This window comes from Halictus rubicundus, chromosome 10 (genome assembly GCF_050948215.1).
Source record: "Halictus rubicundus isolate RS-2024b chromosome 10, iyHalRubi1_principal, whole genome shotgun sequence".
Classification (NCBI taxonomy): Eukaryota; Metazoa; Arthropoda; class Insecta; order Hymenoptera; family Halictidae; genus Halictus; species Halictus rubicundus.
The window spans coordinates 12,490,932-12,515,174 of NC_135158.1; the positions used below are offsets into that span (position 1 = coordinate 12,490,932).

Sequence of the window (24,243 nt, forward strand, 5' to 3'; positions counted from 1 at the left end):
AACTGTCCCGTCTCCACCCGTAGTTTATTACACCGACGTTATACTGTTCCACTGTTTTCTATCCCACCCGGAGACGAGCAATAAACTTGGCCGGTCGCAATCGGTGCACACACTCTCCCTCTCCCTCTTTACCGATTCGATATACGCCGAAAGTCGAGTCCTCGGAAGACTAATGCTCCGGTCTGACGGTGATTGCTCCGTGGGGCACCGGGTACTGTACACCCGGAGCAACGAAGCCACGCCTACGCGGAGCAATCTACGCAGAAAGTGAAACAAAGGGGCATGGAGCCGAGATTTCTCTGGGATATGAAGCACTCTGGATGGACCGGGGTCATGGATTGGTTAATGGGCATGGGACTTCGATTGCGGGAGCAATGGAACCACGCTTACTTTTAGAGCAATCTATGCATGAAGTGAAATAAGGGGGGCCGAGAGCGAGATGTCTTCGGGATGCGAAGCTCAGGATAAACGGGAGATGTAGATTGTTTAATGGGGACGGAATTTTGATGGTGGGAGCAATGGAACCACGCCTACTTTTAGAGCAATCTATGCAGGAAGTGAAATAAGGGGGGCCGAGAGCGAGATGTCTTCAGGATGCGAAGCTCAGGATGAACGGGAGGTATAGATTGTTTAATGGAAACAGAATTTTGATGGTGGGAGCAATGGAACCACGCCTACTTTTAGAGCAATCTATGCAGGAAGTGAAATAAGGGGGACCGAGAGCGAGATGTCTTCGGGATGCGAAGGTCAGGATGAACGGGAGGTATAGATTGTTTAATGGGGACGGAATTTCGATGGTGGGAGCAACGAAACCACGCCTACTTTTAGAGCAATCTATGTGCGCGGAGAGCAAGAATGTTCTAAGTTAGACTTCTGGGGGTACAGAGTTTAGGAACAATATGGTAATTCATTGCTATAGTTCTGGGGGCTGCATGGAAGCATAAATTGCTCTGCGAGGCACTTCCTTGGCTATGAAGAGAGCAACTGAACCGCTCCTACTTAGGACCAACGCATTTACGCGGGATGTAGGGGGATTCGAATCTAGGCGTGATCTAGATTTCTAGGTGATACAGAGTCTAGGATGAATGGGGCTATAGATTGCTCCATGGAGCACAGTTTTTGGTCTGTAGAGAGCAACAAAACCATGCCTACTTGGAGTAATTTATTATACACAGAGAGCAGGGGGATTGGAAATTGGAATTCTAGAGAGTTCAGGGAGTTACTTCTTGATGTTCTTTCTTCACCAATGAGCAATGTTGTGTCCTTTTTCTCCACGAAAGAGCAATTCTCCCCCATTTTCTCCAGGAAGCATCGACATTGTACGTTTCTGCGGTAAATACTCCGTTTTCGTCTGTGAAACACCCATCATTTCTCCGGTTTCTAATTATCTTTCTAAAAATCGTTGCCATAATGGCAGGTCTAGCCGAAGGGGAGAGAGCTATTTCGACCGAGCTGATAGGTGGCTTTCGAGCCGGAGCCTACTGTAATTCCGAAGAATCCCGTATCGACGAGCTTAGTCGAAGACCCCGCGTCGATTGAGCGGAAGCTCGCCCGAGGGGAATCGCCGTCGATGCTCGGAGTCACCTCACGAAATTGGATCGAATTAACCGAGAGCTCTCACGGTCCGCGGCGAACGTAAGTCGTGCCGATGAGGAGACTCTTTTTATTTCCTTGCCAGCCCCACCCCCCGTGCCTCCCCCAAGGGAACCCTTCGCCTGGCACCCTCCTTTCGTCATTGGCCGATAAAAGAAAAGTTTTCACGCGATTGGATCGGATCGGATCGGATCGGAATCGTTGTGTCTTTTCTCGCAGCTCTGTCACTCTGATCGTCCTCGAAGAGACCCGGTCAACTTGCCAGCCCCTCCAACTTGATTTCACTGTCTTCTCAATTTTTATCGCCTCTCGTCTCGACACTCTCGCATTGTTGTAATCGCTCGGATTTCCTCAGATTTACTGTCGACAGCTGTTTTTACGTTGCTTCGCATTCAATTATCGAATCGACCAGGATTAATACTCTGGTTTGCAACCGTATTTTTATCGACGTTGGATGAATAAAAGTCAGCTTCCCTCTTTATTGATGGATATTAATGCTAAAAGCTGTCTCATTCAATTTGTTATTACGCTCTGCGGCGTTTTGTTCGCTCTTCGTTCACTTTTCGTTATGGTTTATCGATTGGTTATGGTCGGTCGTTCGCTTCGACGGTTGAATAAACTCATTCTGTGACGGCTCTGCTGTAATAATTAATAAATAATCGTTACACAGAGAATCGTTGCGAATTGTTTACTGGTTCATTCGAATCTATAAAATTATTTTTCTAGGATGTTTTATCTGTGAAAACATTTAAAAAAATTCTTGTATACTCTTCAACGTTTCTTTTGAATACTAGCAACATTATTTTGAATACCAGCTAGCAATGCAGCACTGAATTTTAATTGACTCTGCGTGTCTGACCACTTATTGCCACTTCTACTTATTGTGATTCGGTTTTGCTCGGTACGGTTTGGTCTGTCCGATGAATGCAGGCAACTTCTACTTACTCGATACTTGCTCCCAAACCTACGAGACTAATTTTCTGGGAAAATGAGAGAGTAGAGTACCAAGAATCCTCGGCAGCAGTCCTTGGCCCCCAGGGGCACCGGAGTAAAAGTGTAACTGTTGGACAGAGCTCGCGAGCGCGGAATTTAAACGCGTTGTTTACGCGCGGGTAAATCCGAGACGCGTGAACCGCAAAAATAGCGTGGAAGATGAGAGTGCGAAGCGGGAAGAGTGAAGAGTGTTATCAGAGTTGTGTTGGGAATTAGATTAAAGCGGTAGAGAAACAGAGGGAGAGAGACAGAGAGTGGTTATGTCCTCTCCTCCCTGGAGTCCGCCTAAAACTGGCAACAAAGAAAAACAAGCGGGGACGCGAAATTATTTCCGAGCGTAGCACCCCGGTTAAATCACGTTTCGGTAATACGATTAGTATACGTGGCGACGCCTCGGAAAAAGAAACGCGATGGCTAGATGAACCGGCTGACTCACCCGCGGGAAGCGTAATTAAGAAATATTAAGCTCGGATTCAATTCCAGAGGGAACCGAGAACGAGTCGAGACCGAGACTTCAGACGTGAAATGCATTTCTGTTTGGTACTGGGTCTTTTGTGACCCAGTCCATTTAGTTCGATACTTATTGACTATTCTTTGACGATTCAAAGAGAAATAATTTGGATACTATTGATACTTGGCACACTATTAATTTTCGATATGAAAGAAAAGGGTAGGAGCAAGTGACGCATAGGCGTAACGAGCTGCAGAGATCGAGTATAGTCTTCAGGATGTTCAGTATTGCGAGGACTAAGAAGAGAGAGGCTTTCAGAACGCGGGCAAGATATTTAAACTGATAAACAACTCGCCGGCCATAAATAAGGTATTGGAGATTGAATAATTAATGATCTAGAGATTGGAGACTTCGAAATAATGCATTGGCGGAAGTACTGTGGATCCCCACGGATTACAGTCTTCAGAACCATCGACAATTACAGAATCAAGGAGCGGAAGGCTTTAGGGAACGAAGTAATTAGAGCGTTGCTGCACATTAAAAACTGAACGATATTCATAGTACACAGTTTGCAGAGATAATTGCATAGGCGTAGGTATAATAGGTCTCTACAGGCCCGGCACGCTCTTTGGAACAGTCAATACTCCAAAGGTTGCGAAACAGAAGGCTTGCAAAATGTAGACGAGGTATTTAAAGCGGAGAACAGCTTAGAGCATAATAATTGCATAATGAAATATCTTGCGCCTCGGAACTTCGAAGTAATGCATAGGCGGAGGAGAGTCTCCACGGAGCTGGTATAGTCTTCAAAATCATCGGCAATTCGGGAGTTAAGAAAAAGGGTTTCGAAAACAGACTCAAATTAATCCAAGCGAGCCTACGGGACATTTAAAAATTAATATCGATGATATCAGGGATCTTGTGCGAAATAATTGCGTAGGCGAAGGTAGTATGGGTCCCCGCAGACCCAACCAACTCTCCTAGACGCTCACCATTCCAAGAACGAACAGAGACAGTTCAAAAACCTTTTTCCCGCGAAAAAGGATCGGAGATTTCCGTTTCATATCGAGCTGATGGTAGTTGCGCCAGCGAGGGCGCGGCTTAACCAATTCACTGTGGAGTTTAATTGGAAAAATCCCTCACGGCGCGGAATTAAAATCAAGCAATGAGGAATATATACGTCGAACGCAGGCCAAACATCGCTATTATATACTTTACGAAAACAGTCAAACAAAATGAGAAAAAATTACGTTTTTATTCGAGAAGAAATTAACAATTCATTAACGTTAACGGCGCCGCAATGGAGTTTCGGATTGACGTGTATACACGTCGAACGCGCTTAACCGATTAAGGCGAAGTTTGCGCAAAGGAGCGCGAACTTTCCCACAGATTCACGAGCTCACAATCAGTCGAGTCCGACGCCGAAAGTACAAGAGAGAAACAGGCGATATTGCGCGACGCGACGGTGCATAATCGGGCGGGTAGAATAGTTCAGGCTCGGCAGGATGCGCCGACAGGGAAAGCAGAGCTTCAAGGATAACTGGTCGGGGTCGGACATCCTTCCAGAAAAGTTTTTATATTCGATATTCCGCTTTATACGCGATATTCCGCTCCAGGACCGGTTCGTTCCGCTCGGAAAGAGAAACCGGGCAGAAGAATCCGCGGAGGAACGGTCCACGCTCGCGCGGACAAACACGAACGCTCCTCTACCCTATTCAATATTCCATTTCGCGGAGGAACCCAGGTTAACTTCGGTTAATTCGGACACCGGACCGCATTAAGCCCCGTCCACAGGCTGCCCGTTGCGTAACCCTATTTTTCCCCGCGACTCTGACACGCAATGTTTGCGCGGTTGCGCAACCGTGCTGGCTCAACCCTCCAGAGACTGAGCCGCGGACTAAGCGACTTATCCGACATAATCATTTGTTTACCAGGCTGGTTTTCCACGCATAATACCCTTACCGCCGCAAACAAGATCTCTCTAATGCCATTTCTGAAGGCTCTAGCGGGGATCAACAGTTTTCCAGAGGTAATACCTCTGGCCGAAGCAAATTCGATTTTTCTGAAGACTTAGCGGATAAATCGTCGTGCCGAGGCTGGATCCTTTTAGCTGACGAAATCATATTTTTCTACGCTGTTCTGGAAGGTCTCCGGGTGAACGTGGAATTTTTTCGAATTTTTCCTCGCCTCGGAAATGTGTTTAAAAAATGTTCGACTGGCCCTCTCGAGGCGTTACGCTCTTTGTCTGATTTGTGAAGGCTCAAGCTACTTTCAAGCACTTGTTTAATATTGTTTTCGTTGTATATCGGAGCGACGCATAGCAAAGAGATGTCCTGCGTATTTTTGTTTCCCAGTTGAGAGAATATCCAGACATGTCCGAACTGTTTCGGCAACTAATTTACTTCCGAGTCTAATATTTTTAGAAACAACCGCCGAAACTCTCGAGCTCTTACCTATCGTAAACGAGCGGACTTGTTTGTAGTTGGCTCGACTTGTTGACTGAACAAGCACATCTCTATCTCCATCGATTCGGAGAGCGATCGCAAACTTTCGCCCGGCGGCGTAGACACTGCGGCGCTTTTATGAATCAACCGGGGATGTTTACGCGTCGCAACTCCATTTTTCCGACGGAATTAGAATTTGCATTTCGTCTGGCAGAGCAGGATGCACGCCGACTCTTTCCCAACGCTCTGAAAAATTAGCTTTTCACCGCGTTTCCAAACGGGAATTCTCCTACAATTAATCTCCCCGAGGAAGTTCAATTTTTCTACCTCTGGTTCGTCAAACGAAGAGAATTGATTACCTGAAAATTATAGTTCTGCCGATGCAATAATCCTCCAGCAATTTCAATAGATTAATTACCAGTATGTAGAGAATTTTTTGGAGGCCAAAAATTTTGTTTTCAGTTCCTCAGCTACAGATTAATATTAATATTTGGATTATACTTTTCTACGATAATATTTCCTGGAGAGTAAAACGTTCAGCACATTTTGGCCTGCATAAACGGGCCCCATAAAAGGGTGTACCGCAGCGCAAAGATCCTCGGGCTAATTATTACTGTTAATGCAGCCACTTATGCGGCTCGCGATGGCTGGAGGGTTCGCAAAAGGTTAGAAAACACGGGGAAATTCTCGGAGAGCTCTTATATTATTCTAGCCGTAAATGCACCGAGATCCGCCGTCTGTTTATAGAGAAAAGTATCACGGTATCTTCGAGAAAGAGACTGGCAACCCCGCCGAGGATTTGTATTAAATGTGTATGGAGGTCTGCGGCGTAGCCGGTCGCGAGACTCGTGCTCTAATGTGTACACAGCTTAATGCCGAGACGCAGGGCTGCTGCGGTTCGGGTCGACGGATTATTTTAACGACGTCGCTTCGATCGTTTGAATTATTACTTGGTGCTCTGCTCTCGCGAAGCCGCCTCGCCGGATCTCCCGGGCTCGAAGAACCTGTCTCTCTGTACACGGGAAGCATAGCAAAATCGGCCATCAGATTATTCTTTGGAATAATCCAAAGGTCGTGGAATCAGGTTTTACCATCCGAGGCTTGGTTTTTCAGAAAATCGAGCTTAAACATTCATCGAGATGCCGCTCTTCGAATTCGATTCTCTCGATCAGTCAGCCTCCGATGGGAAAGGGTACTCTAAGTTTTCTGTTCGGTTTTTTTTTTGCGGAGAATAAGCTCGGGCAATTTCTAATCGCACTCCCTTCCGCGTTTCGCGAGTAGACGCGTTCAAATTCGACTTATTCCGGGTCTGGCGGCTACAATGAGTTTAATTTTTCAATTTGATACTCTGGATTGCTCTTAAAATTCACGCGTCAAGGAATTATTCGTTTTCTAATTTTCTGCGAAAAATGGTTCAAGTAGGCGTGGCTTGGTGGGCCGTAATTATTACCGGGGCCAACGCAGTGGTCATCAGGGCGACCTACCTTGTCTCTTTCACGCGACGGAATAGTTTAAAAAGAAGCAAAGTTCTAACACCATCGAAATCGGGTTCTGTCGATACACTTTGTCCGACGGAATTAATTACCGCCGACGGGATTATGACTAATTAAAAAGAGGCGACCGATCGATAGTCGGAGGGTACGGGCTCGAAGAGCAGCCCGGCAGACGCACAGACAGCCAGACAGACCCTACCGGAAGGGCTCGGGAAACGTTGGTGGGCGTGAAAACCATGTGGCCATGCCGCGCGCCGAGTCGGTTCAAATGAATGCGGCCGCGATTGGACGTAATTCGATTGTTAATCAATGAAAACAAGTTCGCTGGGCGCGCGTATGCACTCTTTCTCCCTACCGGCAGTGTGTTTGTCGCTTGTCACCTATTGTCCCGAAACTCGCGATTCCAAGCTGGCCCGAATCGGCCCGGCCCCGCTAACTGTTCCCCCCGGATAAATTGGATTTTTCCACTAACGAGCGCCAGAGCTTTTCTCCGTGAAAGCGGCTGTCGGGAGGACCTCTCTCCCTCTACCATCCCTTTTAAATTCCCTCCAACCCCTTTTCATCCATGTCCTCTTCGCTCTTTCTTTTGGGATCAAAGGAGGGAGAAGAGTTAAAGGATCCGTCTTCTCACAGGGGACTCGACCCGGAAAAAAACTGGCATTCAAAATGAAGTCTAAAAATGTTTTTGTTCGGAGTTAATCAGTGATTTGGTAGTCTGGACCAATTTATGGTTTTGAATGGACGATGGAGAGTGTTGATGGTAGTCGACTGCGTTGAATCCATCGGACTTGAGTACTACGAGTTCAATATTTTGGATGTACAATATTATACAAACACCTGTAACGATAATAGCATGTACCCGGTTCAAGTTTTCGCAACAAACGAAGAATTCCACAATACTGTACACAAAACCAAAGTACTTGCGACTATCATTTTACATGTACTCACTATTCACTCCCGATCATTTCACCGTTTCCGATCAGTAAATTCGAGTTCACTGTAGATAGCTCTACGACGAACGACCAACGGTACATATAAGCGGCTGACAGGCGAACCAGCAGCGAGAAAGAGATCATCGTCATAGCTCTCTAGGGCCAGTATGGACGAATTAATGCGTCCCGACGATTTTGATCTCTCTTTGAGCCGGTCCCGATTTTCGCGAGGCTCCGACGAAATGAAATTAAACCGGATTCTCGGGGGGGGGGGAGGTATTTAGCCGTGGCAATAGAATATTTCCGGTGCCGTTAATTGGGGGAGAAAGGAGTTGATTATTCTTTTTGCCGGAGCCGGCTCACGGACTCGACGTTGTCCCGGCGACGTTCCCCGACGGTTTAATTAAAGGCCGGCCTCTGGAACCGGGACGTAATATCGCGCGATATCAAGCGCCACGTCGGATTTCTGTCGAATTTAATCAAAGAATATCGATTATCGCCCCTCCGCGCGGCCGTGTACGCTGACGGGTCTCGATCTGCCCACCCTCGCGCCTTCAGGACCGATTTCTACCCCTCCAACCGAGGCGTCTAGACGTCGTAAATAAAATCCTCCTCTCCGCGGCGATGTCGATTTCGAACTTGGAACATCTCTGTGCACGCTTGGCGCCTTCGAAAGTGCAGTGGATTATTCAAGAAAATATTCAAACATTAAACACAATCAATTCTAGGGCGTGTAGAGCATCTTTATGGGACCTAGAGCAGACACAGAGACGAGCATTGCCCCCTGGGGCATTGGCCTGGCCTCCCTCAGAGTCGAGAGCCGCTAGGCCACGCCTATTGACAGCAACCTTAAAAACGAGTTAGGTAATATTCTTCTAGGGATAATTATATTGTAGTCAATCTTGTTTTTGAGGGCAAAGTGTGCTTATATGTCAGTAATAAAACAAACAGAATGCAAATAGAAGTTGTACCTTAGTTAATCTGCTCACTATGTTTAAAATTGCATCATTTTTGTGACAAATGGATAAAATCCGCAGTCTACCGATGAGATGTTTGATTAAACGACTTCCGAAGTGTATTCATATATAATGAATGTTAATGCAGAGAAAAACGTGACGGACAAAATTTAGCAAAATTCCGGGATCAATTCGGCAGCCGTATAAATTGGAAATTAAGGAACCGTGCGCATACTTCCGGCCAGCAGTGTATGGATCGCGAGCCGATGGAATCCCATCGGTGATTAAGCGGCGAAACCGGGCAATGATAGGGACCGGACACGCGGGGGTGATTTAAAACAACGCCGCGATCAGCGTAAACCGATGGTTAATCAACAATCGGGCCGGGTACCGTTGTCCAGTCAAATTTGCAAACTGCCCGGACAGCGAACACGCCGTTCGGGTGCCGTTGTCTTCGTCCAATTCGGCCGGCGAGCTTTCATTAACGCTGGCCGTTCGTTATCGCGATAGTGAATAAATAATTTCCGTTCGCGTCGCTTCGAATCGCTGTCCCGCTTTCTGTGGAAATTCAATTTTCCAGAACCGCGAGATTATCGTGTCTGAACCGAACAAGACGCCGCACGATATCGGAATCGCAAACCGCTAGAATAGAAAAGTGTGCCATGAATTACAAGGCATCCTGATTCTGCAAATTTTATGCATTTCTGAGGAAACTGTAAAGACGTTAGCACCATTTTTGAAAATATCTTTCTAATAGGAAACGATCTTTGAATTCAAGCGTCTCTGGAACGTTGGGAAAATTTTTTCGGCCACTCAGATCAATGCGGAACGAAAGATTAGAGTTTCCTCTTTGCAATAACGCGTTAAAAGTGGACGTACGATTTTTCGTTGCAGTTTTATGGCGATTTCAGCGAGGAGCGTTGTTAGGTGACTTCAACAAATTCAGGATCAATTTTGTCCAACGTCCTTCATGTCAAATAGACATATTCCACTGAAAAGAAATCCCGGTTCGCAATTCCCAACATTGGTCAGCGGTCTCTGACCGACACGTTTCATTAGCAAACCTGGTCATTCGATCACGAGACAATGTAACAAGTGTTCCGGACAACCAGAAACAAATAATGCCGGGCCGATAAAGGCAGTGCGAGTCACGCGCGCAGAATGATAATCACAGCTGACCTACAGCCGATGCAGATATAATCTGGGACTGGCCTAATCGGGAGAAACGCTGAAACCGGCGCGGCGCGGTGTTCGTCAAACGATAGTTCGCGAGTTTCTCGAGCGATTCTCGTACCGAATGAACCCCGACTTTTCGATCGAGCGTCGCTACTCGGTGTGAACGGAGCAGATTCGGCGAACGCAAGCGCAGTCTGGCGCAGGATGACGCGTATCACTGATAATCCGATTGCCGATTAAACTTGGCTAATTGACGGTGTACCCGCGTGTAATTGCGCCGGCCGGAAACGGCCGATCAACGGGCCGCGGTAACAGGGAATCCCGGATCTCTGGTGGCCGACAAGCGTGGCAGGATCCGCTCGGAAAATTCCTCCCGAGGCGATCCTCTCCGCGGAAACGCGCTCCGGGAGGACCATCCGCTGTTTATCCTTTTAACGGTCGCGCGTTCAAGTTTTAATACCGCGTCGGCGATAGCGTAATTGTCATTCGGTTCACTCCCGTTTTATTAATCCTTTCGTCGCTTTCACCGTCGCTCTACCCAGCCAACTTTAACCTTATCCGCCATCAAATCTTGACGAGGCCGTCCAAGATTCAGCCGGCGATTGCACCGGCTCCACCGGTTCAACGTTGAATCATTAGCTCTCTTATTCATGGCAAAACAAGCCCGCTCCACTCGGTAACGAGAGTAAAATGATTAACCGGCCCCGACCCCCTCCGTATCTAAATTATTAATCTGACTTACACCGTTCAGAAAAAGTTCGTATCATCCCCCCTCCCCCCCGGATAGTACCGACTAGTCTAAAATCATTACCATCGCAGGGGTTGCTACCCTTCGTCTTGTATCTCAGTTATTAATCAGACTCTTATCTACTGCAAGGCAACTTTGTGGTATCTTTCCCCTAGTTCGCGACGGTATCATCCTCGGGAGAGGATAACGACTGGGTCGAATCATTAAAATGGGGGTGGTTACCCTCCTCGTCGTGTCCGAGTTACTAATCGGAGTTCCAATCGGGGGTGTGCAACTTTTAAATGCTTCCGTTGCAAGCGTTATCTTCTTCTGAATATTGTGGCCGGAAAATCAGAGTTGCTGGGCGGTTGCAACCCTTATTCTTATATTCGTAATATTAATTCGAGTCTGATTTACCGTAGAACAAATCCTTGTTATACTTTCCCTTCAATTTATCTTGGTAAAAAATGTGTGATGCTTCGTAGATGTTTACAGGACACACCACCCCTGTTTGCGTACACATTTTCCAAACGAAGGAATATTTCTTGCTGAAAATTTACAGATACATGCTTCATCCTACAACGACGAACATGTATTTTTCTCAAATTTTACCAACCGTTCGTGAGGAAGTAAAAAATATAGAAACCATGTAATTTTCAGGGGCGTGGAACTTAGGGGATGATTTTCGCCCTAACGAAGCTCAAGATTAAACGAACGTGTTTCCAGTTATCAGTCCGACTCTTCAACGTTTCGACAGACGTCCTCGCTTCGCTTCAAACTGCTTCGCCGCGTCTTCCTCCGATGGCGATCGCGGGGGTTGCAACCCCCCGGAGCGTGTTCCGGCCAAAGGCGAGATGGGATCGCGTTGTACAGGGGTGTCGTCGGCCCGACAGGGTTGTAGACAGTTTTCTTGGCAATCTGGGGATGGCGTTGTCGCTTTTTCGCCGGCGTCGAGTCGATTAATTTCGAGGCAGGGGCGGCGAGTTTCGGGGGACGTAGTTGCGGCAGGTTCTTCTGGCCACTCGCCAATCCCGGCACGACGACGTATTCATAACCAACCGACGCCGCTTCTCGGGTCCCGGGGCTTTTCACACTCGAGGGTTACAAATTACCGGGGGACAGAAATGGCGGAGATAAAATGTGTACTTAACGCGACGGTACTTTGGCTAATTAAGCCGGGATTCGAGGGCGGCGAGACGCCACCCACCCCGACCAACACCCTCCCACGTTTTAACCTCCCGTTTCCCGCCGAAGAAACTCATCCTTTTTAGAGGGGCCATTGTGCTCTCTCCTGTCGAAATTTTTCGTCCTTTGTCTTCGCGACGACGCCTTAATTCGTCGATTCCGACGCCTAACGATTCCCCAGCCCTTTCCCACCAACGGAAAACCCTCTTTTGACTAGGAAAGACGCTAATTGCTTCAGATAACTGATTCCGCTAACGATTCCGCTCGTGTGAATTATTGGAACTTAGGGGAAGAGTGGGTAATAACGGCGCTTCGACTATATAATTGCTAAAAATTAGTCTTTACTGCACTCGAATGGCGATAAAACGGCAACAAAAAATCGGGTATCGATTTTTAAGGTGTCGTTGTAAAGAGGAGACTCTAATCTTTCGTTCTACGTTGATTTCAGTTGCCAAAGAAATTTTTCAGGCCATCCAGAAAGACTTGAATTCTAAGCTATTCGAAAAGGGACCATTAATACGTTTCATACTCCCATTTTCCAGCAAAAAAATATCTCCAAAAACCACCTCAGGGGATCAAAAGCGCAAATTTCACGCTTTCGAACAAACCCAAGCACGTCCCTCTCCGATTTTTCCCTCAAGGTTACAGCAGCTAAAATCGCTAGAGAAAATTCTTCTCCAAGCAGAAAAGAATACTTCCGGACAGTTTCTTGACTATCCCAAGACAAGATAAGGATCTTGCAAGCATAGCAAGCGCAGGGATCGATCTTGCGCGGTCAGGTTACTGCGAAGGGATAAGAACCGCTATCCAAGCGATCTTCGAATGTATCGTAAACATTCCCCGACTCGTTATTCTATCGGAAACCGAAAGTCTCGGACCTCGGCACCACGGAGGATCTTTCCCGAGGTATCCTAGTATTTGTAGAATCCTAGGACCACCCGAAGGATCTCGGTCCACGCGTTACGAGTTAATCGCGAGCGGCAGCGTAGGAACGCGGATTCAACAAGTTCCGCAAGGCCTGAAATTCCACGAAGGTGCCCGGCGAGCTCGTTATTAAGGCAATAATGACGTTTCTCTCTGGCAGGAACACGTCGGCCCCGTCCGTCGTCGTCTCGACGGCTCGATCAAGTTTCCGACGGTTCCGAACCGTCCGACGCTCGAAATTCTATTGCGAGAGCCGCTCGTACACGAGAAATTTCCATAAAGTCGTTTATACTTCGAGCCGGCTCTCCTGGAAATCGTATTTTCACGGTTTTTACTCGAACATGCTGTTTTGCGATGTTCTCGAAACGGAACTTTTCATCAGCGCTTTGATCGTCAGGAATCGAATTTTTTCTGCAGTTTTATACCTTCAAGTTTCGCTCGGAAATTTTATGCCGCGTAGCTTCAGCATCAAAGCATATACGCAAAACTTTTCGGCAACATTCGTTCGCCAACAACGTCTGCGGTAATCGTCTAATTGGCAGACTCCTTGTGCGGTTGTTTTTACAATATTATTAAGCGTCAAAGCAATATTTAAATTTTAAAAAAATTCTACGCGACTCTCCATGGAAAACTGCGTGAAAAATAAAGAATGCAATTTTTCAATGCAGAGCTCCGTTCCGGAGGTAACCGGCTCCGAACATGTCCGAGCGTTTCCAGTAAGTAGAAACAGCCAGCGCTGATCAGCCAGCGTCGGCCCTCAGTTCGAAGTCGATTATCTCCGATACGGCGCCCTCTGCGAGAAAACGTTGCTCTTCATTTTCGATTCAATTTTTCGCGTAGAATCGTCTCCATTCGTTCCGGTCCACCGGTTTCGCCCGATACGCCGTACAAAACAGGAATTCGTTTACTCCTTCCGTTCCGCGTGCTATCAGATAGCCTTGCGTCGCCATATTTTTTCGCGCGGAACGGCAGCCATAACAGCGAGCTCCGTCTAACGAAATTCCCAGTCGTTCGCTCGCATTACTCGGCTGTGTATCCGGTTTTCGTCGTTCGTTGCCTGCTTTTGTCACCGCTCGACAGGTTCCAATTATTTTTATTCGTTATCAGTCGAAAACACTATTCCCCTTGTCTCTGCCACGCGAACGATAATGGAATAAATTTGTAGGATGCTGCGGCGGGGATCAACGCGACAGTCAAACGTGTCGCGACGAGCAGCGTAAACGCGTTTCGAATAACTGTACCACGGAGTTTTAGTGAATTTTCACGGGATTCGTGTAACGATCGCCCAACCAGGCCCCAAAGGCTTCCTTTTGTCGGGAGTAACGCGGTTTGAAAGGACTTCCGGCGACTGCGATGACGAGCACGGTCGTATCGGAATTTTTAAATGGTAATTGGACCACGGGAATCCGTTGTCGCGGAGACGAGCTTGTGAACAGCTCGCTGGATGTTTATTCAATTTATTGGGCTTCCATTGAATTAACCTGCCGACTGGAATTTACTTGCCTGACGTCAGACACCGGGCGAAATGGAATTTGCTTCGCCGCGATGAAGGCACCGTGCCTTTAAAACAATACAAACTAGGTTAGTTAGTTGCCATTCTATTTTGTTCTAAACATTTTTTGCTGGCAGAGTTGAAATACATCGTTCGCCACGTTAATTTTATTTAAACGCTTTCAACAAAGTACAGGAAAATATGGAATTCATTTTTCTGCGTTTTCCTGAAATTTTTGTTGGCAGAATTAAAATAACATGAATTTAATTGAAATATTTTCCAAACAGAATGAAAACCAAAACCAAGCAACTGACTTTTATGAAATATAAGAGCATAAAATTCACACAGATTCTAAGGCAATTAAGCACCCTGTTAAATAATAATATGAAATTATGAGTTTTCCTAAAAATGATCAGGACAAGCAACTTTGCAAAAGTGATTTCAGCGGATTCCCCCGCTCGGTATTTCGTTTGTTGTTCAGTTTGAGCTTCTTCAGCGTGCCAAGATCGTAAACTGGGGGTGGATGACTCAGAGTAGTACGTATCTCGTTCGCCAGGCAGTTATTCCGATGACTAATGCTAAGGGATGCGCGATATCTACCGCCAAGACAAACGATCAGAGTTATAACGCCGGTGCTCGCCGGTATTAGGGGATGCTATAAACGCAAACATCCGCAGTCCAATAACAACAATAACGTTTTCGGCGGACGTAGCCGCGGGGGAGGAAGAATGGTGGTATTCGCAGACGTCGAAGGTATTCGCAATTTCGAAGCCCGCAGCAGCACCCCGGCCGGGGGTGAATATCATGCCGGCGCGCCGGAAAAACGAGAGGGTGACACGTGAACGTGAACGCGTGTACTGGGTGTACTGCTTAGAATATCCGCATGGAAATTCGCGAGAATATACGAAACTTCCGGTATTTACTGATGGGAAGTGTGTAATAATATACATTTTATCCTGGTGTAAGTGATCAACGAAATAAACGAGTCAATTGTGCTCTTCGATTTCCGGTTGTCGATAAGCAGCGGCGCAATTTTCACTTGAATTGTGATAAAATGACGAGAAAAAATCGGACATCGATTTTTAAAGTGTCACTGTAAAGAGGAGACTCTAAGCTACAAATTCGTGTTAATTTCGCTCGAGGAAAAAATTTGTTTAGCTCCGTAGAGAATTTTGCATTTGAAGAAGCTCGAGAAGGGGTGTACGGTACTTTTTCTACTACAGAGTTCTAGTGCGAAGAGATTTCCAAACAAAACCTCACGGAGGTTAAAGTAGAGGCTTGAAGCTTTACAATAAACCTAAGTTCATGGTTCTACGATTTTTTTTCACGAAGAAACATAAATCGAAGCTCGAAAGTGCAACAGCCTACAAATTCGACTATATGTCACCTACCAACAGTGGCTCGCTTTGCACTCGAACGGCGATAAAATGGCAAGAAAAAATCGTACATCGATTTTTAAGGTGTCATTCTAAAGAGGAGACTTTGATCTTTCGTTTCGCATTGGTTTCAATCCGCAAAGAAATTTGTCAGACCATCCAGAAAGACTTGAATCAAATAATGTTCGAAAAGAGACCGCTCATACATTCGATACTGCTATTTTCCATGAAAAAAATATTTTCAAAAATCATCTCAGGGGATCGAAAGCGTAGACTTCACGCTTTCAAACAAGCCTAAGCACATCGCTCTCTGATTATTTTTCCCAAAGTTACAGCGGCTCGAACATGGTCGATCTGTCCTCACCATTAACCGATCCCCCGCCTCCCAATTAAGATGTGATTGTAATTAAAATTTCATTAAATTATGAGCCATATAGTACGGTATCAGGTGTCCCACCGTGTATATCGAGCGTGTACATCGCGGGTCCCGACCTGCAGCAAAGGTACACCTTTTCATAGGGTGCCTGGCTGGCTTCCAAACGACCGGGCGTGCGAGCGGACGCCGATCGAAATGAGATTCCCCGGCTCGAACGGCGGCCACCGGCGAGGATTACCCGTCACGACCCGCCTCGACCCGCCTCGAGGACCCGAGTACTCGCGGCTCAACGCGATTCCAGCCCAAGGAACCCGCCTGTTCGCCGCTCATCTCGGATTCCATTTGCCGTTGACGGTCGCCCGCGCTTGTTCCCTCGCTCTCGTTCTCGTTCTCGTTCTCGCTCTGTCGAGATCGAAATTGCGTGCGCACCGTCCGAAAATTCACGCCGGTTTGATCGGTCGTCGGAAAACCCGACAGGCGGGTCGTTTGAAGCCCCGGGTCCTTTGAGGGACCGGCTGAATACGCGCTTTACCAGCGCGGCGTAACGCGGCTTTGCGTTTATTGTACCACCGCGACAAACGCGCGGAAAAATCCGGAAAGACGTAGTCCAATACTGCTCAAATGGTACGTTAAAGTACGTAGTACATTCCCAATGATCATTTTTATCAACGGAGAATGAAAAAACGTTCTGTGAGAATAAAGGAAACAAGATAACTTCCGCTTTCTGTAATACTTGCGGCACATTTTTCAGTTGAATCGCGATAAAATGGCGAGAGAAGATCGTACATCGATTTTTAAGGTGTCGTTGTAAAGGCGAGAGTCCAATATTTCATTCCGCGTTGGTTTCAATGGCCAAAGAAATTTGTCCAATTCCCCAGACACGCTCGAACTCAAAAATATTAAAAACAGATCGTAATATACAATTTATATTCCTACTTTGTGTAAAAACAATATTTTCAAAATCCATCTGAGAGGATCGAAAGCGCAAGGTTCGCGCTTTCGAACAAGCCCAAGCACAGCCCTCTCCGATTTTTTCCCATCAAGTTACAGCAGCTCAAACATGGTCAATCTTCTTCCAACATTCGCCGATTCTTCGTCTCCCACAGTAACCGGGTATTGCGGACGAGCACATCGTATCATATATTCTGAAATTCGGTTTATCGAGCCTGTTTGTTACGAATGCAATAAAAGTTATGGATGTTTTTGCAGGAAAGTTTTCGCAGTGTCAGCTCGGAAAAAGTCGGGCCGCGAACTCGATACGCGGGACCCTCGCCGCAGGAATAACACCTACGGATCATTTTCCCTATTTTCCCTTTTTTCTTTTTTGGTTCCGTCGGACCGATGCCACGGCGCTTTTTAAACGGGAAATCGAGACTCGGCCGGCTCTTTTCGTACCCGCGAGATAGATTAAATTGAACAGGATGGACTGGGGATTGGACGCGCGTAGATGCTCCCGCGGATGGGGCGGGACAATTGTTTTCGGTAATTGCGACAAATTGCCCATTCGCGGCGGAAATAATTTCGGCGAAAAATTTTGGTGACTGCGTTAATCTCCGCGCGCTTCGCGAAAATACAATAAACGGGCTCTTTTCATTCTTCAATTCGATTCGTCAGTACTTTGTGCGAAATTTGGTGTTTTCGATTAATGTTCGGTCTCCTGGAAAGCCCGTTACGTATTAAAAACAGTGTTGCAACATGAATCCTGTTGGCGATTTTAATTTCTTTTTTTAACGCTTTGCAGTAGAGACCCTCGAATTTGTTAACAGAAATTACGTTCATCAGTTTACTACACCTGGGGGCATTTTCCTGGTGGTAAAAAATGGAACAGTTGTCATTTTGCAACCCTAGGTATCGATACTAATTCGTCCGATTACAATCGAGGCGAAATAGAAAATTCTGCACAATTTCAAGACAGAAATTAAAAGAATTTTTGGGAGAGGTATTTTGGGGTGATCATGAGGTTTGAAGAATTGTTACGGGGGTGGAAGCTTACCCATCACAGTGCCCGCATAGGAATGCGAAGTGTCGAAGGGGATGGGACCCTTGGTGCCCTCGAACGTCGCATCTGTGCTGAAGAGGCCCTTGTCTCGAATCAAACGCAATGTCCATTGTCTGCAACAGAAAAATACCTCGTCGTTAGCATCGCGAATGTCCACTCTCTTCAGCCATAACACTAACAACAATCAGAGACTACGTTTTGTATGTATTTACGACAGAAACATTTATAATATAAAATATATAATAGTAATTCATGTCACCCTATGTGTTTTATATAACTGCGAATGCACAGTAAAGAATTTTCTGAAAGGTGAGAGGAAACTCGAGCGACAATTTAACTCATCATCCCCAGTTGAAGGGTTAAATTTCCACGATGGAGAAAGGGCTGTAGCTTTTGTAGCACAGCGTTCGGAGCTGCATACCATTTTCTCCATAGACTTCGAAAATAAAAAGGGGAACGTCAGTCACAATCAGTTGCATCGGGGAGCAAACACCGAGCGCCTAAAGACCGTTTTCGGAAAAATCGACGTCGGTTTGATTGTAATTCGCGTCGGGGCGAAACAAATAGGGCTCACAAAGGCGGCGGCAGGGCTTTGCGCTTTAGCATTCCGTTGGACAAAAGATACAGCCCGGGTACAAAGTGGCTCTCTGTGCAGCTCCGATTAATTATCGATTTCCGTCCGCGTAATAACAATCTCGGCTCCGAACACGGAAGCCCCCGATAATCCGATATCAAGACGGAACGGGAACATGGGGGAGATTTAGAAAGCTGAAAAGAGAAGAGAGAGAGAGAGAGAGAGAGAGAGAGAGAGAGAGAGAGAGAGAGAGATACCAAAAGGGTGTGTGAGAGAGAGAGAAGGAGGGAGAGGAAAGGAACTATGAGAAAAGTACTCGCGGGACGATTAGCGTGCGCCGCTATCGCGAACGAGTTTCATTTTCCTGTCCGCTCTTTCGCAGAAAATTCCGACGTTTATGCAAACGTCGTTTCTCCTCCCTCTTTCTCTGATCCTCCTCTCTCCGATCCGGAATGGAATCAACGTTTTATGCGCGGACGTGATCCTCTCTGTTATCGGTCCCCGCCGCGAGAGAGGAGAGAGAGAAAGAGAGATCGTTCAAGAGGATGAATCACGGTCGTCGGGAAGCCTTCGAAACGCCGACGTCAGGCAACCTTGCGAATCGACGGGCCAGAGACCAGAGTGAACGTCGACGGGTCAACGGCAAACAGTCGACGGGTCTCTGCAAACTTTTTTTTTCTCTCCAGGCAAAAATTCATCCGTTTTCGCAGGTGCGTCGCGCATCCTTCAGAAAGACAGTTCTCTCGACGCTGGGACGGCAGCATCCGTCCAAAATAATTGTATATTAGACGCTATTTCTACCGCCATTTTATGCACACCTATCTCGACTTATTTTTGTATGCAGAATCTCCCCCGTTTCAGGTGTAACACCAGTTATCTTGGACACTCGAATTTCAAATTTTAGAAGGTGTATTTTGTTAAAATTATTCGTGTTGCCTTCCCAGAGTTCTGTATACCTCTGTCTGCGAGTCACGTTGTTACTTACCGTTCGCAAAAATGACGATTTCGTTGAAAAGTATAAAGGTCGTTCACATCGTTTGATAATGTAAATTTCGTTACGCTCGTTTCTCGTTAACGAGAGATCCCGTTAGTTTGCGAACAACGTAGATATTATTCTGTTTGTTTCGGAATATTTCAATTATGAGAGCACAGTGTACGAAAATTATTATTGCCATTGTTATTCGGACGAGTAAAATTAGGAAAATAATTTCAACGAAAAGAAAAGGAATATTCGGAACGAAGGAATATTATTTATCGAAAAATCACTTTTAATTCGTCACAGGAAAGAGAGACAATTTGAAAGTCCGGAAAGACTCCAAAGGAAATCTATAGCCCCAAATAATCTGATTTTTAATCGAGACAATTTGAGATTTCATTAATCCAAGAGGAAGTGCATAGAGTCGCCATAGTTAGTAGAAAAAGGTAACTAATAGGTAACGAGTCTCCGTTTCCTAGAAAATGGAATGCGAACGTCCATCGTCTGTCAAACAGAACCCAACTGACGCGTCTGCTTCTGGCTCACCTTTTCCACTTAGCTGTGAACACGGTTAAATGAGACTCGCACGAAAATAGAACGCCAATATTTTATGCAACTACCGACTCTACGGGCTTCGTGATATCATTATAAAATAATATAATCCTCCTTTATTCATCACCGACACAGTCGCCATATTGTTAGCCAGCGGTCGTTTTGACAAGCGGATTTTCCCGAATATGAACACATTTCATTTGTTTTATTTTCCTCGGACAGCATACCGTCCCGTTTTCAATCGAATCGTACATTTGTCATTTTTATTGCAAAAATCTTCGTTCAAACAAATGCACGGCAAACAAATTAAAGCTCACAACATTCGGGCATTCAAGGGATACTGGAAGCTTCAAATATTTAAACAACCAACAAAACGCGCAAATCTCCCACGTGAAGAATTAAATTGTGCGTTAATATCTTAAAAAAAAAAAAGATTAAATCTCGGCATTCGTACTCAACAAGCTGGACCTTGAAACACATTTAAAAATGCAAGCAGCAACGTTTCTCAACGTCGTAATCTCATCGTTGTTGTGTGGAAAAATTAGCTGGAGCACCAGAGTGGGGGAGGGGGCGGGGGGATTAGCGTTTCTCATTCTACAATTTCTCCCACATAAATAGTTCATCGTCGCTCATGCGAACCAGCGCGTTGGAAGAGGGTTCGCGCGGGATCGCGGCCGGGAAATCGTAATATTTCGCTGGCGGTCCGGCTAATCCGTGTCTCGGGCTATCGCGAATTTAATTAAACGTAATCCATTTATCCGGGGATCCGGGATTATACGGCATCGGCACGTACGCAATCGCGGCCGATCCGCGTTTCAATGTCACTCTGCGGCCGCTCGAATCCTTTCACGTCTCTAAATTTAATATGCCTCGTCTGCCGAGCTGAGCCGAGCGGAGCCGATCCGAGCTGATTCCGATTGTGTGTGCATGAGAGTGAAAAAGAGAGAGAGAGAGAGAGAGAGAGAAAGACTCGACACCGTACTACCACCGTGTCGTTTGCTTGGTTTCGTCCTTCGATCGCAAACCGTCTAGTCACCGCGGTACCACTTTCGCGGGAACGGAGTCGAGACCGCCTAATCGCCACACACCGTCGAGAAAACCTTCACAGATTACAGTTCAGCTTCGAAAGAATCGCTGAATCACCGGAACGGACCCTGACGGACACCGACGGACACCGAGGTCCGCGAAATCCACCGACCGTGGAATACTCGCCCGGAATCTTGAGGATCTTGATGGAACGATAGCTCGCGTTTAGAATTAATAGCGCGTTGCGCAACCTCTGTCCTAGCCGCCAACACGCTTATCTTCCACGGGGTAATTAATTATCCTTCCGTTTGTTTTTTAATTGATCTGATAGCCGGCGCACCGGCTTTTAATTCATTTCGCGGGATCGCGATCGAATTTATTGCTGTTTATTATTTAGAGCCCGACGATCTAATCTCGGCCGCTGTTGGATACACTTTTAGACGTCTGGTTACCCTTGTCGCGATTCGAAACACTCGAAGCTTTTATCGTCTTCGTAAGATCATTTTTTGGTAACTAAAATCTCTGTAAAACAAATAATAAAGTCTGTAAAATCACCAAAATTTTGCCACCTAATTTTCCGAAATCTTAATATTTCTAAGCTTCAGACAATTTCCACTTTCTCGATTCTGCCAGAATTTTTACTAGGACAGTTGAAGACACACCTGTGCACATCAATCGAAAAATCATATTCATATTCAGTACATCTGTACTTCAATCGTTTCGACACCTGAAGCCAAAGACCAACAAAACCAGCTCAGGTGTCTAATAAACAGCAACAAACCACTCCTAAAAACAATTATGTTCGCAGTCTCCCAAGTGCGCAATCACGAAATTGAAGGGCTTATTTTTATACCGAGCGGTTTCCCGCACCAATCGGCGGGGCCGTTCCGGGCTCGGATGCAAATCCGGTGTGCGAATCATCGAAATTGCGAGCCGGTGGGAGCTCGATCAGCGGAAAAAGTGATCGCACAAAGGTAGAGGGTGCCGGATAGACCCGGCAGGGAAAAAATGTATTGCGTGTAAAAGGACCGGGTGTTCCCGCGGCTCGGACAATTTCCATTTCCGGGCGCGAACAGATTTCGCTTGGAAAATAATCGCGCGCGCGATGGTTCGCACGAGAAGACAGCGAAAGATAGCGAAGCACACACACACACACACACACACAGAGAGAGAGAGAGAGAGAGAGTGAGAGAGGGTAGATGGAGGATCCTTTTGGCTCTTCTCGCTCCTTTGTCTCGCGGAAAGAATTTAATACCGGCGGTATTAGCATAAAGAAACGAAGGGAAGAGGAACGAGGCCGAGCCCAGCACGAGGCATTAACGGCGCGAGCAACAATTAGTCGCGGATCCTTGTACAGCTCCTCCCCCGACTCTAATTATTCTCATAACTCGATACCGGTGATAACGGTGAGCCTCACCTTGCCTGTTTCCCACCTGCGAGCTGGAGTTCTTTGTTTCCTCGAATCAGCCATCGAAATTACCTTCGAGTTTTCAAATATTATATCGCGTGTATTATTCATCACTAGACTGCATCACTTTTACGCGTTCAAAATCTGTAGCTGCAGTTTGGAACACAGTCAAAGTGTGATATTACTTCCGATCTACAGAAATCATTAAAAAAAAGAGAGACACGACACTGTTTGTTGCAATTAAGACAGAAAATCTTTATTCCGCATAAAGATTCACAGTCTAATTATCTGCCTCTCGGCTATGACGAGGACTCCCTTGTTCGCTCTTATATAATTTTATATAACCAGACTGCGGATCTTTGTGCAAATTAAAAATTGTTTGCGTCAATTGCAGGGCACAGGGGGGTCACTTAGGAATCGTTTTTATAATGTCTGCCACTCATTTTTCTCATAAATGTATGAAATCCGCAGACTACATATAACATGATACGATGTAATATAATCTTGCGATTTTTAATCAACTATACCAGCTATAAACTACCCTCTAATTTTAAACAAAATTTAACTTAAGGGGATCTTCGGCTGTTCACGTATTGATACGTGATTGATCTCAGTGTTGTCCTATTATCGGAAGTTATAATGAGAGGATATTTTTAAAAAATTTTCTACGGGTTAGGCGGGAGACAACAACGTATTAAAAGACTTTCAATATGTGGTTAAAATCGATCCCGTTAAGAACTGCCATGCACTCGCCGCTGGATCGAATCGCGTCGCAAATCATGCTGCTCTTCGCGCGTTTTTTGCGTATTAAAACCGCTTCGAACGTCTCCGTTGGCGCGTGTAATTCGTTCGGCGCGATTCGCGATGCTTGGACAGCTGACTCTCGTGATTGGTGATCCCGATTGCCAGGCTGGGTTTTTGTTTTTCCGCGTCCGGGACGATTGCGGAATAATATTTGGTCGGTTGTCGAGCGAATCGACACCGACCCCGTTGCGAAAAGGCGCTTGAAAAAATCCTTGCGCTTCGTTATCGAGGACAACACTCCGTCCGCGAGGATTCTACGCGAAAAGATACGTCTAAAATGTAGGATAACATCTTTTTGTACGAGGCATCGTTTCCGAGAGAAACGGAGTCGAACGTCTGAGAATCGCGAATTCGTTTTCGGCCAGTAGAAACGGTGAGCCAAGGCCAGACACGCCTTTGAACTTCCGAAGTTGATTATCCCGGGAACGAAGCCTTCTACGGAGAAATATTATTCCACCTTTTCTACTCGGTTTTTCGCGTAGAATCAGACTGTGTATAACTTAAGTTTTAATTAGCCTTATTAACTGCGCATGCGCCCATCGAACTTTTATAGTCGAAGATATCTCAATTGGAAGCGAAACCTTGTACGACAAAATCTTATTCTACATTTTCGATAGATTCTCCCACGTAGAAGAGAATTTGTTTCCCGAAACAACAACTGAAAGGTGTGTTAGAAAATTTTTGTAAAAGTTCCCTCGCGACCTCTGTTCTATTTAATAACCGTGCAAGCTGATGCAAAAAGATTTGGCAAAGATTGCATGAACAAACGGTGTCATCCATTTCCGGGGT

The 24,243-nt window shown here is 46.1% G+C and overlaps 1 protein-coding gene across 2 annotated transcripts in view; it reads right to left on the bottom strand.

The window, feature by feature from the left end:
• The window catches only part of LOC143358116 (disintegrin and metalloproteinase domain-containing protein 10), a 67,040-nt gene that overhangs the window by 18,032 nt on the left and 24,765 nt on the right, over positions 1-24,243 (bottom strand). For both annotated transcript variants that reach the window (XM_076795019.1, XM_076795020.1), the window contains exon 4: positions 18,109-18,227. In XM_076795019.1, coding sequence (XP_076651134.1) covers positions 18,109-18,227 — 119 coding nt within the window. The remainder of the gene's footprint in view (positions 1-18,108; positions 18,228-24,243) is intronic.